Raw genomic sequence first — 17,287 nt, 5'->3', positions numbered from 1 at the left:
AATTATTGTACATGTACATGTATTGTACATGTACATATATTTTGCGACCTGTCTTCTTGGAGTGACTTACGTAGTACTTTCTTTTAATAACATAATAAACCAAGTTTATTATGTTTAAAAACATAATATACCAAGGGAATACATAAAATATGGAGTGAATAATTGATTGTTACTAATGTTGGAGTATCTCAAGTTGCGAAGTTGTGTGGATATTATGGATAACCAAGATTTGGGGGATTACTAGACTCTACTATGGTTACCTCATTTTATATGTTAACTATAGACTGGAAAACACTATGAAAATCCTGCACTACTGTTCCTAATTCACTAAAAAAATAAAACCCAGGCAAGTTCTAAGTGAGAAACATTGTGCATAACATAAGACTGAGTAAATTGTTTTCCACTTGCAATTTTGTTTTGCTGTGTTGCAAGTGTCCATTTCTATTTCTGCAATAAAACATTTTCCAACAATAAGTATCATGATCTTATTTGGGTAGAAATCTTGAAACAGATTTCCTTACCTCCCCTCTTCCTCTCAGCTCCTTGCCAGACCTGCTGTAGTAGTCTAGTATCCCAGGCTCCATCTCCCAGCCGCCTGACCGATGCTCAATCAGCTGCAGGAGTCTGTGCCGGGCTAGGGGCGGAGTCTTAAAACTCAGGAACTGGTCACGCAGGACGGCAAACAGGTCCTCCATCCTGTCTGGTGCTGTCTGGTAAATGGGCAACATGTGGTACCTTTCTGTTAAATGAATTGTATCCTGGTTGCCATACTATTTGCATACATGCCCATTTTCCTCAAACTGTAAAATATTGCAACCATGAAGACAAAGTGAATTACAGAGATTTTAGATAATGAGCAGAACTCTGACCTGATCAAAACTGGGTCCCATTCAAACCAGCAGATAATAATGTACAGTCAACCTAAAAGAAGGGAAAAACAAGAAGCCATAGGCGACAATTCTCCGTGAAGTATTATATATTGCAACAAAAAGAAGTAGCCATTGGCGACAATTCTCTGTGAAGTGTGATAAATCGAACAAAGAAAAATTGTTTAAATGCGCGTCGGCTCAGTCATCTTAAGACGCAACAACCAATCAGAGATGCGAAATGCCGACACGTGACGCGGGATTTGCATACAGTCGGGGAAGGGCGCGCGATGCCCGAAATATTTTTGCGTCAATATTCAGCGCCGTGTTTCAAGAGATTAATACTGGGAAACAAATTCTTTTCTTGTTTTGAACGCATAAACATGCATTTACGCTAATCTAGTATGATTCAGGGTTACTTTTTTTTTTACCTGCCATGGCCAGATTATCTAAAGATGTGTGTATATGTGTGTACAATCTACAGAAAGAGAAATGTACATCAGGTCCGATCATCCGATTTTCACGTTTCGGTTTTTTGGACTCGGTTCATGAACGTATTTTGGTTTGGCTCCTGGAATGTGCGAAAGAAATGACTCCCGGGACTGTCTACAGGGAACACTCGCACATTCGCGGTGTATCAGGACAGCGCGACTGGTCGGCATTAGCGCAGTCCCTGCAATTAGTAACAGTTGCATATCAATCCGGCCAAAAGCATGATTGTGTAACACAGGCTACTTCTTCATATACCGGCTCATACTACACGACGCCTTTACAACTAGCAAATCATAAAATTACCCGATCTACTAGTACTGTATGTGCGGTTTACCAGCCCCAGACCACATCCGACCACGAGGCAGAACACATTGATGGGTTGCTCAAAAATATTGTCCATGTTTACAACTAACACTATGGAGCGGCCCAACCCAAAAATATTGGCCATGTGTCGTTGCTAGGACGACCGGCCAGTAGTACGTGACTAAATACACGCCGCCACTAGGTCGCCACACCCGACCAGTTTGAAATCGATAGGATTACGTCATCGGTATTAACATTTCCTAATGTTGACCTCTGACCACCCCACATTTCCGTCCCCATCAGCCCCGCCGCGACTTACTACCGGTGACATAAACGGACGACAACATTTCAACGACATGGGGATGTTTCGAAAATAACCATTTACTCCAATATCAAAACAGCTACGGTAAAAATAAAAAGACGTGCATCATCCCGGACATAATGCCACACCATATGCGAAATTACACAAAAAAGCGACGTACGGAAGAATGCGTTTTGGCTGCGAACATCTTCCAAAAAACTTGGCATCTCTTAACCATGGGCAAAAACATCTGGAACCACTTATCAAAACTACCCCGTATCTGCATGAAGTTCCACCCCCCCACTGCTATTCCAAACAACGCGTTTTTCTGGACCATTCCAATTCGCCTCGTAATTGTAGGGGTGCGTCTGCAATATTACATTGACCGCGAAAGCAGCAACGGCAATAATACACATTCGTGCATCAACACGGGCATGCCCGCAGACGGCGTATAAAATTGCGTGCCGATTACACAAAGAGAACCCAGTGTTTTGACTGCGAACACGAAAAATCAGCCGATCACAACACTCCGTCCGGAGGTCCTGACCTCCTTCACGGAGTAAAAAAGAACAAAATCTTCAGAGAAATCCAGATACAATGTAGGCTGCTCTAAAACACCCAACAGAAAGCATATTTAAAGTTTGATTTCCATGTCAACATTAATTTGTGCATCATCCTCATACTGTTTCACACTCATACTGGTAATTAGAGTAATATTATATGTCTTACAACCTGTGTCAGGAAAAAGAAAACCATACTAATCCTAATGCCTCACCTGCATCTCATTCATGTCGAGTGGCCCAGGTAAATGGCTAACAGTGATTGTTAGGCAGTTTAAAACACAGAGTATCCGGAACAATGAAGGGCATTTCTTATTAACCTAGTGGACAAAGCAAAATGATGGACAGTACCAAGTGCAATGTTTTTGTTGGGAAGAATTTTAGCTATCAAGCCAACCTCTTACTTTTTCTAGACAGAATGAAATCCAGCTTAAATTTATATTTCTGACACATTTCCTCGGTCAAGTTCTTTTCTTTAAAAACTGTCCATTGTCATCATTGCCAATTAAGGGAAACATGTACTACTAGCCAATCTGACATTATGAGGGACTTGGTGTACAAATCCCCATGGATCAAAAACGCCTCGTAGCTTAGCTAACATTTATGGTGCAGTACTTCACCGAACTGCTAGAGACCACTCTTGATCCATGCACTTCACCTTGATAACTGGTAAGCTGTATATAAACTTGTATAACTTCATCACAGCCATGATATCCAGTTCTATCATGGATTGCGTGGACTCTCTTTGCGGCTCTATTAAAACCAGGATCCGGAGCTAGAATGACTTCCTTCACCATGATGTTACTAGTATATTCTCGCCATGTTTGACCTTGGGGCTATCTACTCTCCAAGCAGATGTTGGGTGGCTAAACTTTTCACTGGCTTTTAGTCTTTGTAAGTTAGTAGTTTCTTGTTTATTACCACTTTAAGATCATGGCACTATTTGAGCATAGTATTACTATGACGGTACTATCTGCACTAACCCTATCCAGAAAAGCCAATCACAACAAACTGTGGTCCTGTTTTTATTCATTGCAGTTCAAAGTTTCAAACTGAGAAAGAAAGTACTGTTATTGTAGTATACATGTACATACCATGTACAATTCATTTCCCAAAACTAACACGCAAGAATGCATAAATGAAACAAAAACCTGCATCACCTTGCCAAAGGTTTGTCAAAAAAAGCTCAGTAATTTCTAAGAGTTTTTAAATTCTTTGTAACATACAAACATGTATCTGTACAATATTATGTATATTTGCTTGAGGAGAACTCATATTATTTATTCCATAATAATATACATTGGAATGATATGTTATCTTGCAACACATGCTCTAATGGCAGAATTCTGTACACAACTTTTCATAACATGTTTGTTTCATCCCTGCCATTAATCATATCTATTATAACATTTTACATTTTATATTAACATCACTGATGAGTTGCATAATTGCTAGTTGTAGCTTGGGAACATTAATTTTGCATATACTATCTAAATACAGGGACATACACATTTTATAGACATATACTTTTCATTCATACGAAGACAGTAAGTAAAATAATTTTATGGGAATTTCAACTTTTTAGAGAAGCTACAGTTATTTGGATGTTTGTCATTATTTAATTGGATCCAACTTTGGTGATCCCAGTCTGCCATTAACTGTCGCTCCCTGCAAGAAAATTAGAAAAGCCTTTAAGTTTCAGTGTATAAAATGTCTGATTTGCAGAAATATAAACCATCCATATTTCAACAAATATTTCAAGCAATATTCATGGATGTACACTTTAGTTTGAAGGGCATATTTATCATTATCACACTTGTCAACACCCTTTTGTCCTTCAATCTTCATTTAATTAATAATATCAGCATAGCTGATGCAATGGTCTGAACAAAGCTCCAGGTCACATAATCACCTTCTTGTATTATAATTTATAGTAGATTTGATAGGATTTTCCACCAAGTATATGTATAAGTTGAACAAAAACATGACAACCTTATGATAGGTTACCCTTGTTTTTATCCTCTCCACATATAACAGAGAGGATAAAAACATAGAATTCAAAAAGGTTTGGCATTAAACTTGGCTGATGATAATTGTATTGAGAATGCCTTAGATGCAGGATAAAAACAAGCTTCATGGAGAATATCTCAAACTTAAACCTATCTCACCATGGACATGGGGAAGTCGTGAAGGACCATCTGTGACGACCGCGCAAAACCGTTCTCCCGCTCGTTCATCCGGATCAGAAGCTCCTGCTTCTCCCGACCCCACATGCGGGCATTTTCTGTCAACTGGACAGTGGAAAAATAGTAAATGATTGTGAAAATTGTGCACAAGTACAGAAGCAAACAGATACGTTTGCATGGTGATAAATGATTGTTAGTAATGATCATGATACTTGAAGTTATTGCTTTCTTACTATTCTGAGATAACAAACCTGAAAACTCAAAACAACACTTACTGACTAAGCAATATTTGAATTAGGCCAGGTATAAAACCTAAGCATTCACTTTAAGCTACACATAAAACATTTAATTCTGAATCCAATATCGTGCTGAGCAAAATCTGAGCAGGAAGAAATTTGGTTCTCCAGTGATATGATCTATCCCTAGATTGAGACTCCCCGTACCTGGTTCTCCAGTGAAATGATTCTCCCCTATATTGAGAAACCCTGTACCTGGTTCTCCAGTGAAATGATTCTCCCCTCTGCCTTCTCCAGTTTTGCCATCAGGTCCAGCCTCTCCTCATCATCCATCTTCACACCAGGAGGGTAGTGAGGCTGGGCTGGCTCCTGGGAACATGGGGCAAAATGCACTTACACTATATGACAACCCTCTATACACTTGTTCCTTCATGTTTGCATGGATGAAAGATTGCTTACACAGAAAAATACCTTTACAAGACTTTTATGATTTAAAAAAGTATATGTTTGTGTGTGTGTGTGTGTGTGTGTGTGTGTGTGCAATTTTGATAGATTGTTTTTTTTTCTTTCTTGTGAGGGATATCACACAATTAAATATAAGTCAAACCTTACACAGTAATAAAACCATTCTGATTAATTTCTATATATTATATTATATTATAATAAATATCTAAGTTTCCAACATTTTAAGATCACAATGTTTCAAACCAATCTCAGAACAATCTTCAGATTATTTGAAAAAATCTTCTGTTCAGATTCTTTGAGAACATCTTCAGATTCTTTGGAAAAATCTTCAGATTTTTTGGAAAAATCTTCAGATTCTTTGGAAAAATCTTCAGATTCTTTGAAAAAAATCTTCAGGTTCTTTGAAACAATCTTCCGATTTTCCAGAAAATCTTCAGATTTTTTTCATTTTCGGTGGTGCGTGACAACTTATTTATTGAATCCATTCATGAAGCTATGTTGTACCTTAGCTCTGTTGAGTTCATCCCTGAGTCGTGCGTTCTCTGCAGCCAGTGCAGAATGTGCCTCCAGGCTCCTGTCTGCTGGCAGAGTTCCCTTCTCTAACTGTTTATTCAGAAGCTTTTCCATCTTCTCTATAACCTGTAGAGAAAGGTTAAACAAACATGAGGCTATGTCAGATTCAATACCGTAGTAGGGAATACTTTAATACTTAAATCATGATTATGCACATGTTATGTAGTACATGTAATTCTCAATTTAAATTTAGCAACTAACACTTACATGTATCTTGAAAGTTCTGATCAAACTCTATCTGTGTTGGTATAAGTTATAATGTGAAGCAAGTTTAAACTGTAATTTCCAACACAAAAAGACTTCCACAAATATTCGACTGTAACCCCAGTCTTGGTCTTTGTCAAGGAATAAGCAATCCACTGCTTCTGTGACAGTATGTTAATAATTATGTAGATGCCAGAAGTCCATTTTTTGTGTTCGAAATTGTAGTTTTAACTTGCTTCATAGACTCTGAGTCAATCAGAAAATCAGAAAAAAATCAGAAAAAAAAAAATTCAAAAGTTGTTGCTACCTCCTCTTGTCTTTTGATAGTATCTTCCATCTTCTTTTTCTTGCCATCGTTCTCGGGTACTTTAGGTGCGACAGGCTGCTGGGGCTTCTGGGCTTTCTGCTGCTTTAACAACTCTGCCTCACGGTCATTTTTCTGGACAAAAACAAAAATTAGAAATACGTGATTAACCAAGTGTAAAGTTTGTAAGGAAGATAACAAAGGAGGGAGCATTTTTATTAGTATTAATATTATTATAATACATGTATATCAAGGAGAGCAAAACAAAGAAGAGAAGGAATTATAGAGGAAAGAACACAGGAAGTGCATTTACAGAATATGAAGGTTCTGGACATATTCATGGCAGATATGTCCAATATTTGTTCTTATACACATGGTAAAAAATGTTTAAAGTTTAGCTCTATTAGAGCTAACAGTAAATGGAAACTAAAAGACTTCAAGGCAAAACAGAACTCCTGGCATGTACCAACCATGCTATGAAAGCCGTGTTTTATATTAAATATAAATGGGTTCTGTACCTTGATGAGTTCATTCTGCAGCTGTTGTATCCGTTCCTTCTGCCCCTTGATGGAGGAGGCCTGTTGGCTCACCTTCTGCTGTAACAGGGCTGCAGACAGAGGAAATCATCAAACTTCAAGACCAACACTCATTAACTTTCTAACTGTGGTAGAAATTAAGCAAATAACAGAGAATTTTAGAAGGGATGGGAATCAAAAATATACACTGAATCAGATGGGAATATCTATATCTACGAAATGCATTTAATTAAACCTTTTCAGATCAGTGCTACAATCTTACATTGTTCAATGTTTACACTAAGTTCAATCAGATAAAATAAAAGTATTGCGATGAAAATTTCTCTATGGCATTGTATATCTGTGACCGGGCCATGCTGTTACAAACTGAACTGTCAGATGTGATGGAGATGGACATGCTTCCATTTCAAAACCCACACATCTATAAAGTATTATAAATAGATTATAATAATATTTATACATGCGGACTGACAAGTTGGAGGAATAGAGGATGGAAAAAACAACAAAAGGTGGATAGGCCATATGACAATAACGTTAATGACCCGCCTACATGTTAATTCCTCAGTGTACAATGGTGTCATGCTTAAGGCCTGCATGGTCATTTTCTATAACCACCTCTTAAACTTCTCGTTCCCTATGCCCACTCGGTGGTTCAATTGGTGGTCATTAACCCTGAATTTTTCTATAGCATCATCTCCTCACCATATTTATCCACGAGATCCCCCCTGCTGAGTGCCTGCAGCCCGGCAGGCCCCACCAGAGCGTCGGCAGCGTCCCTGTTCATGTGCAGGTTCCTCCTCAGCTGGCTGTTCTCTGCCTCCAGGCGAGCGATGTCCTCTCTCAGCTTCAGGATGTCTGCTCCCATCCGCTTTAGCGCTGCACGGTAGTTATCCAGCTCCTGCATGGGGAATGGTGGAAATGAAGCCCTGATTGTTGTCCTTAAGTTGCAAAGTCAATTATGGTTCTCTATTGACTCGACAAAAGTACAGGCCTGGGACATTTGTATGGTCTACTACAACTAAGTAGCCTGTGTACCATCTGGTTGGTACCCAGGATAACAGCTAAGATCAAACAAAACTAAATACATGTATGAAGAAAGTCATCTGCAGAGAATAGACTAAGATTTATAAACATTCTTTGATGTAACGTTACCAGTATTTTCCTATTTGAACACTATATAGATCATCAGCTATGAAGATTATCAGTCTGCTATTACCCTAACACTCCAATACATCTGAAACTGAAACTATGAGAGTGACTGAGTATGAATTATCGCACTACCAACTAAGGGAGTCCCCCAAACACTGTGGAATGTACATGTACAGTAAGAATTAAAGTAATTTTCATAAGTTACATCCATATGGGTTCATTATTTTTAATATATTGATAGTTTTTACGATTATCTCATGCAAGTACTCCAACCTCAGACTTGTAAAACCTAATTTCAATCTTCTTTCTTTCTATACAAATCTCATCATTTTGCTGTCAAGTCTGCTGTTCCTTTCAAATACATTCATATTATTACCTTCGCCAAGAAGGTTATGTTTTCAGAGGCGTTCGTGTATGTGTGTGTGTGTGTGTGTGTGTGTGTGTGTGTGTCTGTCAACACGATAACTTGAGAAGGCCTTGATGGATTGTCTTCATACTTGGTAGGTGGGTAGGTCTTGATGAGACCTCAAAATGATTAGATTTTGGACCCCCTAGCGGCTTGTTATGGTACTGCAGCTGAACTTCCGGTTTTGATATCTCATGATCTAGACATGCTATGGTGATGAAATTTGGATGGTAGGTAGCTCTTGTGATGAGGAAGAAGTGACGTGAGTTAGGGCCCCCTAGCGCCTTGCCCTGGAACTGCAGGGATATATTCTTGAAAATATTCAAAAGGGGATAACTCAAGAACCGGTTGACGGATCGTCGTGATTTTTAGTATGTAGGTAGCTTACATGATGCTTAATATAATTATGTGACAATTATGCAAATATGGATGTAATTTGCATAATTTATGGGGAAATTCTATAAATCAGCCGCATTCCATGATAAGACAATTGAAGCTTGTGACATTGGTAATTGACAACGAGAGAAACACAGGCAGATATTATGTTATTAATGACTTAATTTGCATAATTAATGAGAAAATTTTATAATTATGTAATGATAACTGCCTGGAATTTCATACTTGTGGTATTTGAAAGTTATGTTGAGGTGAACATCATTAAACATAATTTATTCAAATCAGGACCTCATTTGCATAATTTATTAGGAAATACTAGAATGCATTGTTTGTTAATATAAGACTGTCCTTTTGTTGAGATTATGATAAAATGATATAATTCATGAAAATTAGGTTCCTATTATTTAAATCAAGGGGGAATAATCTAATGTATAATTTGTCAGTCATAAAGATTAACATCATTTGGCGAAGGTATGAGATCGGGGAACTCTAGTATATACATACTTTCTCGAGAACTTCAGTTCATTTATTGAAGCACGAGTCACTCAAAACATCTGGAAATAATCTCCATAATTTATCCAGGAGTAGAGTTTGATTTGTTTTTGAATATTTGTCTTTGAAATGTATTATTTTCTTTTAAATGACATTCATCAGATCCCTGTCCCACCTTTGACTGATGCTCCAGTAGTGAGTGAGAGTAGGGGTCGTCAGGTTGGTAAGACTGCCGTAGACCGTCCTTGGGAGGCCTGCGCGGCGGGGGTTGTGTCGTCTCTGAGATGTACTCCGGTAGAACGTCCTGTACCGCGTCCATTCCCGGCCACTCCCCATCCTTCAACGGCTGTGAAGAAAAACATGTTTGTTTGTTTGTTTGTTTGAACCATTCTTTATTCTTGACAAGCTCAAATTGCCCTGTAGGCTGCTTTTCATTGAAGTCATGAGGGAGGAGGTACATTTGTAAGGGTCTTAAGAAATTATTAAGCTTACATCATTTAAAGTCCTAAGCATATTTTCCAAAATTCATGGTAATAATGATTACCATGATGGTACAAAAAATACATACATACACATATATTGTAAGAGTGAGAGCTTGTATATGCCATACGAGTCATGTCTATTCATTTTGATCGTTTCTGATTTCTGAAATGTTACGAAGTATCCAATTCACCAAGCAGTACTAAGTCTTAGGACTAATAGACTGACTGCTTGGTGAATTGGATACTTCCTCACCACCTTAGGATCTGCTTGGAGATAAACCCCTCTAAAAGAGTGGAACTTTTTTAAAACAATTATAGCATATTAAAAAGAAAATACACAAGGAAGAAAGATTGTCCTGATGCCAGGATTTGTGTGATAGAAACTGTTTTGCAGCCCACATATGTACATTTGTACATGTATTTCAGAGCCTCACAAAATTGACCTGTTGTCAAGATGTAACAATAATCTAAAAGGCTGTCAGGTCACAAAGTGTGTAGTATAGACTGTACTACTAATCCTCAAACATCATTATCAGGAATCAACTCTGCCTTAAAGCCTGCAAGTGCAGGAAATGGCAGAAAAAGATAGCATGAGGCCTGCAACTGATATTGAGAGCTGATTACATATTCTAGACTAAGTACAAATTTTGAGAAATGCTAACTACATAATGATTACCACCTCTAGAATTAGTATACTATCAACAATATTATATATGTGCATGGTATCCATCAAATCTTTCACGGCATACATCTGACCTTTGATAAGTTGATGATTACAAGATTAATTATTAAAGCTCAGAACTTTATAAACCAGCATGAATTAATCTAAGCTTCATGTATTGTTGTCTGTGCCTACCAGTCTCATTTATCATTTTGATGACATTAAGTCAAAACTACTGCCAGCGAATAATACCATTGAAATATATACTAAACATTTATCACAAATGCCTCCTTCAAAAATTAACAAAATAGTCTGTCTTACATGTACGTTGATATCATTGCTATAATTACCTGAATTTATGATTTTACCACTGTCTCAGATTCAGTTACGAATTTAGGAATAAAATATTACAATGATTATTGCACATTTTTCCAAACCATACTTACAGAAGAAGTCCAGGGTCTGTAGTAGTCTACAGCCATTGGGGCACAGTTTTAGTCTACGTTCTTCCCATGGCCAAGCATCATACTCTCACGTTAATAACCCTCACAATAAGATACATTAAGGATCTAAGTATTGCCACATTAGCCCCCCAATTACACGCTTGACATGAGAACAAAGTACACCACTTTCCACGCCAAAAACTTCCCCCGGTAAGAAACGAAATTTACTCACGGAGGCGGTATATGGCCGGTAATAATCCGTTGCCATTGGGTACTGCAGCTACAAACTAAACTAATCAATATCAATTATCTGATTACAAGAGGAAAACATTGCTACTTGGGGCTCTTAACTCGGGTGTGTTGTGTTCCGACGCAGGTATTCATCTGTTCACGTCACAGTCGCGGTCGCCAGAGCTGGCGTGCAGTGCAAACACGGTGCGCGGGGTAACCCGGCAACAAATGGTTATCAAAGCACAAACTCTGTATGGCTTGTTTGACAAGGATGGGTGGTGTTATTTTGGTAGTGGGTCTGCCTGTGCATGTTTGTCTGGGGCAGGAGAATAGACTGAGAGAAAGCTTTTGAAGTCATTACTTATTCATAACTTTGACAGAAAAAATATGATCAGTGTTGTACAAGAGCACAAACTCTGTATGGCTTGTTTGACAAGGATGGGTGGTGTTATTTTGGTAGTGGGTCTGCCTGTGCATGTTTGTCTGGGGCAGGAGAATAGACTGAGAGAAAGCTTTTGAAGTCATTAATTATTCATATCTTTGACAGAAAAAATATGATCAGTGTTGTACAAGAGCACAAACTCTGTATGGCTTGTTTGACAAGGATGGGTGGTGTTATTTTGGTAGTGGGTCTGCCTGTACGTGTTTGTCTGGGGCAGGAGAATAGACTTAGAGAAAGCTTTTGAAGTCATTACTTATTCATAACTTTGACAGAAAAAATATGATCAGTGTTGTAGCCAGCATGTCTTTCAGTGTGTCATTTGACAGAATTTTACCAGTTATGAGGGACAAAATTTTTGTCCAATCTGCCATCTTTGACAGACAAAGTAAAGCATGGATTATAAAGATGTGGAAAAAGATGTCTGACTCATTAAAATAGCTTAGCCTACTAGCAAAATTTGTCCCTTAGAATGCAGGAAATAGCATTTGAGAGGTTCAAGATTTCAAAATTTTTCAGAGGAAACATGACACCCCTTAGGATTTCCTGGACTCCTAGAGCCAAATAGATGTCAAACAAAATTGAAATGATGGAAAAAAATTCAGGCTGGCTAAAGCACTGGATCAACCGCTTTTTCATTGAACAAAAAATGTTTTTTTTAATTCCCCAGGGTATGTTTCCAGGTGTGCCAGCACACCTGTTTCTCCATACCATGACGACAGGTAAAGTCAACACACCTTTTGTCGTCTTGTCATTTCCCAGGCAACCGTCAGACGGTACAAACGTTCCCGACGGAATTCTCAAGACCTTCGACCCCATAATTGAAAAAGCACTTGAGTCTACTCAGCTCTAACTTTTCATCAAAATAGAAAGCCTTGCTTTGAACTCTGAGGCTTTGGGTAGAGCTTAAGGCATTTCCACTTGCACACACGTTTGGCATAACTTAAACAAAGGGAGATGAAAGAATGGAATTTGTTGTACGGGTGGAACACAAACAACTCTTCATGCTAATCTACAGATCCTAACACAAGTCATCACACCCATCGGTCAATGTCAGACAACCTGAAGGAAAGAGACTATGAAATCGGTCACTTATTCTGTAGCACACGGAAGAATTGTAACTGATTAAGCCTATAGGACTTATTAAATATCAAAATGTTTCAGATAAATGTATAATCACTGTATTAAATTTTCATGCTTCTTGACTGAGTGTAAACTTGCACCAACAATCTTTTCAGATAGACTTGTGCTCAGTGGTTTTCCTATACTGCTATGGGGACAGTGTTGATATTGTACATGCTGATAGCAATATGTAAAACTATGCATAAACTTACAATGAAAACATTAGGCCCATTTTGTAGGCCGATTTTTTTCCAAAAATAATGGTTATTGCAATGTCATCAGTTTTAAACTTAAGATTTTTCTAGACTTATGCCAATTGGTTTTCCCATACTGCTATCAAATACTGCTGTGATAATATTGCACAAGCTGATAGCAATATGTATGTATAACAAAACATTAGGCCCATTTTGTAGGCCTTTTTTAAAAAAAAAAATTTCTATATTGCAATGTAATCAGTTCTAAACTAAAGTGGAAGATGAGTATTACTACAGAAAGGCAACAAAAGGTGAAGATATCAGTGAGACTAGTATATACTGACGTGTGTGTATTGCAAACTTATTTAAGTGTGAACTACAAACCTGTGACTACAAAATGTATGTCAGCTATGACTGAGTATTTACCCATAGTCTTAGGCCATATGAAACTTTCCATGCCCGTAGCGAGGGGGGGTTCATGGGGTTTGGACAAGCCACAAGGCTCAAAGGTCCACTTTTAGGTCCACTTTTTTATCTTAAGGTCCAAGATTTTTCTTTAAAAGATGGACTGGAATCGTAGAAAAACTGCTCCCTTTGTCATTGAATAAAATTCATCTCTGATTCGTTCTTTAAAATCCTCTCAAAAACCATTTCACAAAATGCCATTTCAGAAGGTTCATTTTTCAAAATTTTCCGAGGGAGCATGCCCCCTGACCCACCTAGGAACCTTGCGCCTTCGGCACTTGCCTTGCGCCTATAGCACAACAATAGTATTATACCCCCCATTCAAAATCCTGGATGTAAGCATGCTTTCCTTACTTACCTTTCTGGGTTTGTTTTTTCGGCGCCAACTCGGGCCAGTTTCCACGTCATCCAGTCCGTCAAACATGTCATCTGCAGGCGTCGGCGGCACAAACTGGGGAGAGATGGGTCTGCGGAAACCGCCGTCCACCAGCGAGTCCAGCGACGGCAGGAGTTCCGGACTGGCCGCGGCGATGAGACCGTCTGGACGCTGCAGTAACATGAGGTATTGGTGGGGTGTGAAGACTGCATGGTTCGCCATGCTTCAGTCTGTGTTTTTGGCATGAAGCCACTCAAGGCAGCCAAGCAGTCATTACTACATGGTATAGCATTACCAGCCAGAAAAACATCCAACCAACGTGTTGTTGATGGGTTAGTCTAGAGCAGATTTGATGAGTTCAATCACATCTGATCTTCATGATGTAGGAAGCAAAAGGCAGCAAAAAAGGCAGCAAAAATATACACTAGACATGTACAAAATTATCTTTATCTCATGTTACTTTCACAAAGCAAAATATATCAGCCCTGGTGCACATGCATAATACATGTATATGCAACATATATTATGTACATGTAGTGATGGCTGGCAAACATCTATAGACAGAATTTGAACAAAAAGAATTTGTTAGGCTTATATTTGAGTAACTGGTAACAAGAAAGTGCCAATATTTGTTTGATCATTGCAGGACAATAATTTAACCTACTTAAAAGTGCATGAGTGTGACAGAATTCAATTAAAACTGTATTACACCACCATTCATTGTGCACAGAATGACTGCAGAACTAATAAACTGTTAGAAAGCTGATTGATGTACAGTAAACGATTTGAAGATGGAAGATTTGACAAAACCAAGGACATTATACACTTCAAATGTCAATTGTTAAGTTCTGTAGAATCAGTCTTATTCAGGTGTAACATTTCCTCTTGTCATATGAAGTTAATCTCCAAGCAGATCGCTCTCTGTGGCAAAAAGACAGTTACTGTATCAAATTGGCCAGGCAGTATCCATTAGCCAGAGAAGATCGACAGCCATCGACGGGTGGGTGTAGCGACCAAAAAAATGGCCATATATAAAAAGGTAACGATCATTCCCCCACAACCTCTGCTTGGAGAGTTATATGAAGTAAGTTAGGAGGCAAGGACCCTAACGATAAATTGCACAAAAAGTAAAGTAGCACAATCACATTCTAGTTATGTTAACTACTGATGAATTGAGGACAGGCAATGTGAACTTTACACCTAATCCCAAGACTTCTAAATGATTTTGTTACCAACATAACATGGCTAGTAAGCTATTGCATGGAGTACATAGCTTTCTAGAATCTACATTTTCAAGCTTTTTATCAGTTCTGACAAAAGTAATATACAGAAAGCTGGCCTTGCAATCTGAGAAAGCATCATAACTTAATAGCTTTCTTACCTTTCCAACAGTTACTTACATGTAGCTTTCACATGTTGACTTTTCTTTCAAATATGTTAGTTCCCTGGCAATAGTCAGAGCTTAACACTATGTGCCTAGGGACAACACTGGAATTTCAACAGATTCTATTAACAGTTACTCAAGGGTTGAGGTAAATAATGCTGCTATGGGTGATGAGTTGTAAAGTCATTCATACGTCTGGTCTCTAGACTATTAATCTTACCTCTGTTGTAATTAGTCTCAGGATGGCACCTACAGTAGGTAAGCTCCCTGGTTGGGTCCTCAGATTTGTACCCTACAGATATAGAAAAAAAAAGAAAAGTATGAAGTATGTTTTTTTAGATTCAATTTAAGAGTCATTGCATGAGAAAACCAGGCAGTGGCCGGAAGATGGGGGTCGCCAAATCCGCTCATATTTTGTACATAGGATAGGTATTGGGAACTATCACCAGCCATATGATTAAAACCCTCCAGCTCTTTTTTGTTATGGAGTTCTGGAACCCCCCATGGAGACCCTTAATAATTGGAGAATTTTTGCCTGGAAATTCACGAAATTCGGATCGCTCTCTCCAGAGTTCTATTATAGATGCTGATATATGATTTTGATTTTTACATTTCTTCATCTATCTAGTCTAACCAGACGAAATTTGAAGCTCTGGCATTGAACTTTAAAGGGTATGCTTGGGGGTTATCAGGACCATTGAAAGCAGACTTGGAACTTTTTTGAATATTAGTCATTTTTAAAGGGCCATTTGTCACACTATCTGCATTTGTTTGGATTGGTTTTGATTTTTCTGAATAGAGGAACATCTATTCATTAAGAAACAATCGTCGTTTATTTGGGATCTAAATATTGTGAGTCGTGGGAAGAGGCTAATTATGGGGTATTTTAGCCTCTGAAAAACAATAAATCAAGCAATTTCGCTAGCCTAATTCAAAAGGAATTGACTAGAATATTGTCTTTTTTAATCAGAAGTATGCAAGGGCATGATGACTCCTAAAATAAATGCAAAGGAAGTGATAAAGGCTCTGTATGGGGGTTCTGAGTATACTTCAAAGAGATTTAACTGATTTATCATGTGAATAATGCTAATTGTCCCACTTCACGTTAGTGGATTATTACTAACTTGCAGTTTGTGCATAGAAAATAGTTATGAATAATTTGGGCTCTGCATGGGGTTTAATGGGACACCTTTCACCTACTTTTTCCTTTATAGGTGTGTATTTTTTTACATTATACATGTGTATACAATTTTTTTGGCACACACCAAAAACACAAGTAGCACACCAGAACAAGCTTTACTGCTGGATCAGAAATCTTTAGGGACATGATGACTACTGAAAAAAGTTCCTTATCTCCTACCTTCGCCAGATAATATTAACCTAACGGCTTGCTAATTATAAATGTTTGACATTCTAGCATTTCCTTATGAATTATGCCAATGAGATCCACATTTGAATAAGTTATGTTTTCCGTTATCCAACTTCAATAAACTTATAAATGCCGCAAGTATTAAAGTACCAACATAAACCACAGGCACTACCATTTTCATTAATTTTGCAAATTAAGTCTTCATTTTCATAATTGATATATGACGATGTTCCTCTCATTCTTATACACACGTCACAAGTTTGCAGTTCAAAAAAATCTGCTATAGGACCCACAGCTTCACTTTTTCAGAGGAGCCATTTACTGATACTGGCATGTACAGATCATGACATATCAAACTGAAAATCTCACTACAGTACCTTAACAAGCTGCCAGGGGGGCCAAATCTAATACTTTTGAGGTCTCATCATTACCCTCTTATCAAATACCATTATCCTTCTCAAAGTATCGTTTTGACACACACACGTACAGACACAAACGAACGCCACCGAAAATATAACATTCTTGGTGAAAGCGATAAATGCAAAGAAAGTGATATAGACTCTGCATGGGGTTTGTAAAATACTTGAAATTTGACTTTGCATCTGAATGGTACTAACTACCACGCCCTTCATTAGCTATTCATTAAGAAACA

At 38.1% G+C, this 17,287-nt stretch overlaps 1 protein-coding gene across 1 annotated transcript; it reads right to left on the bottom strand.

The window, feature by feature from the left end:
• Positions 1–4,107: 4,107 nt before the first annotated feature.
• On the bottom strand, positions 4,108–14,104 carry LOC109486772 (coiled-coil domain-containing protein 33-like). The gene is made up of 9 exons (XM_019790664.1): positions 13,865–14,104; positions 9,645–9,815; positions 7,729–7,924; positions 7,009–7,097; positions 6,494–6,625; positions 5,914–6,048; positions 5,200–5,313; positions 4,691–4,813; positions 4,108–4,190 (listed from the first exon to the last, which is right to left on the bottom strand). Exons 1-9 carry the CDS (start codon positions 14,102–14,104, stop codon positions 4,137–4,139), a joined length of 1,254 nt encoding a protein of 417 aa, XP_019646223.1. The 3' UTR covers positions 4,108–4,136.
• Positions 14,105–17,287: the final 3,183 nt, after the last annotated feature.

The sequence above is a fragment of the Branchiostoma belcheri genome, unplaced genomic scaffold, assembly GCF_001625305.1.
Source record: "Branchiostoma belcheri isolate BF01 breed outbred unplaced genomic scaffold, Haploidv18h27 scaffold110, whole genome shotgun sequence".
Lineage (NCBI taxonomy): Eukaryota > Metazoa > Chordata > Leptocardii > Amphioxiformes > Branchiostomatidae > Branchiostoma > Branchiostoma belcheri.
The sequence above is the reverse complement of the archived record's forward strand: the minus strand, read 5'-3'. Positions and strand labels throughout refer to the sequence as shown.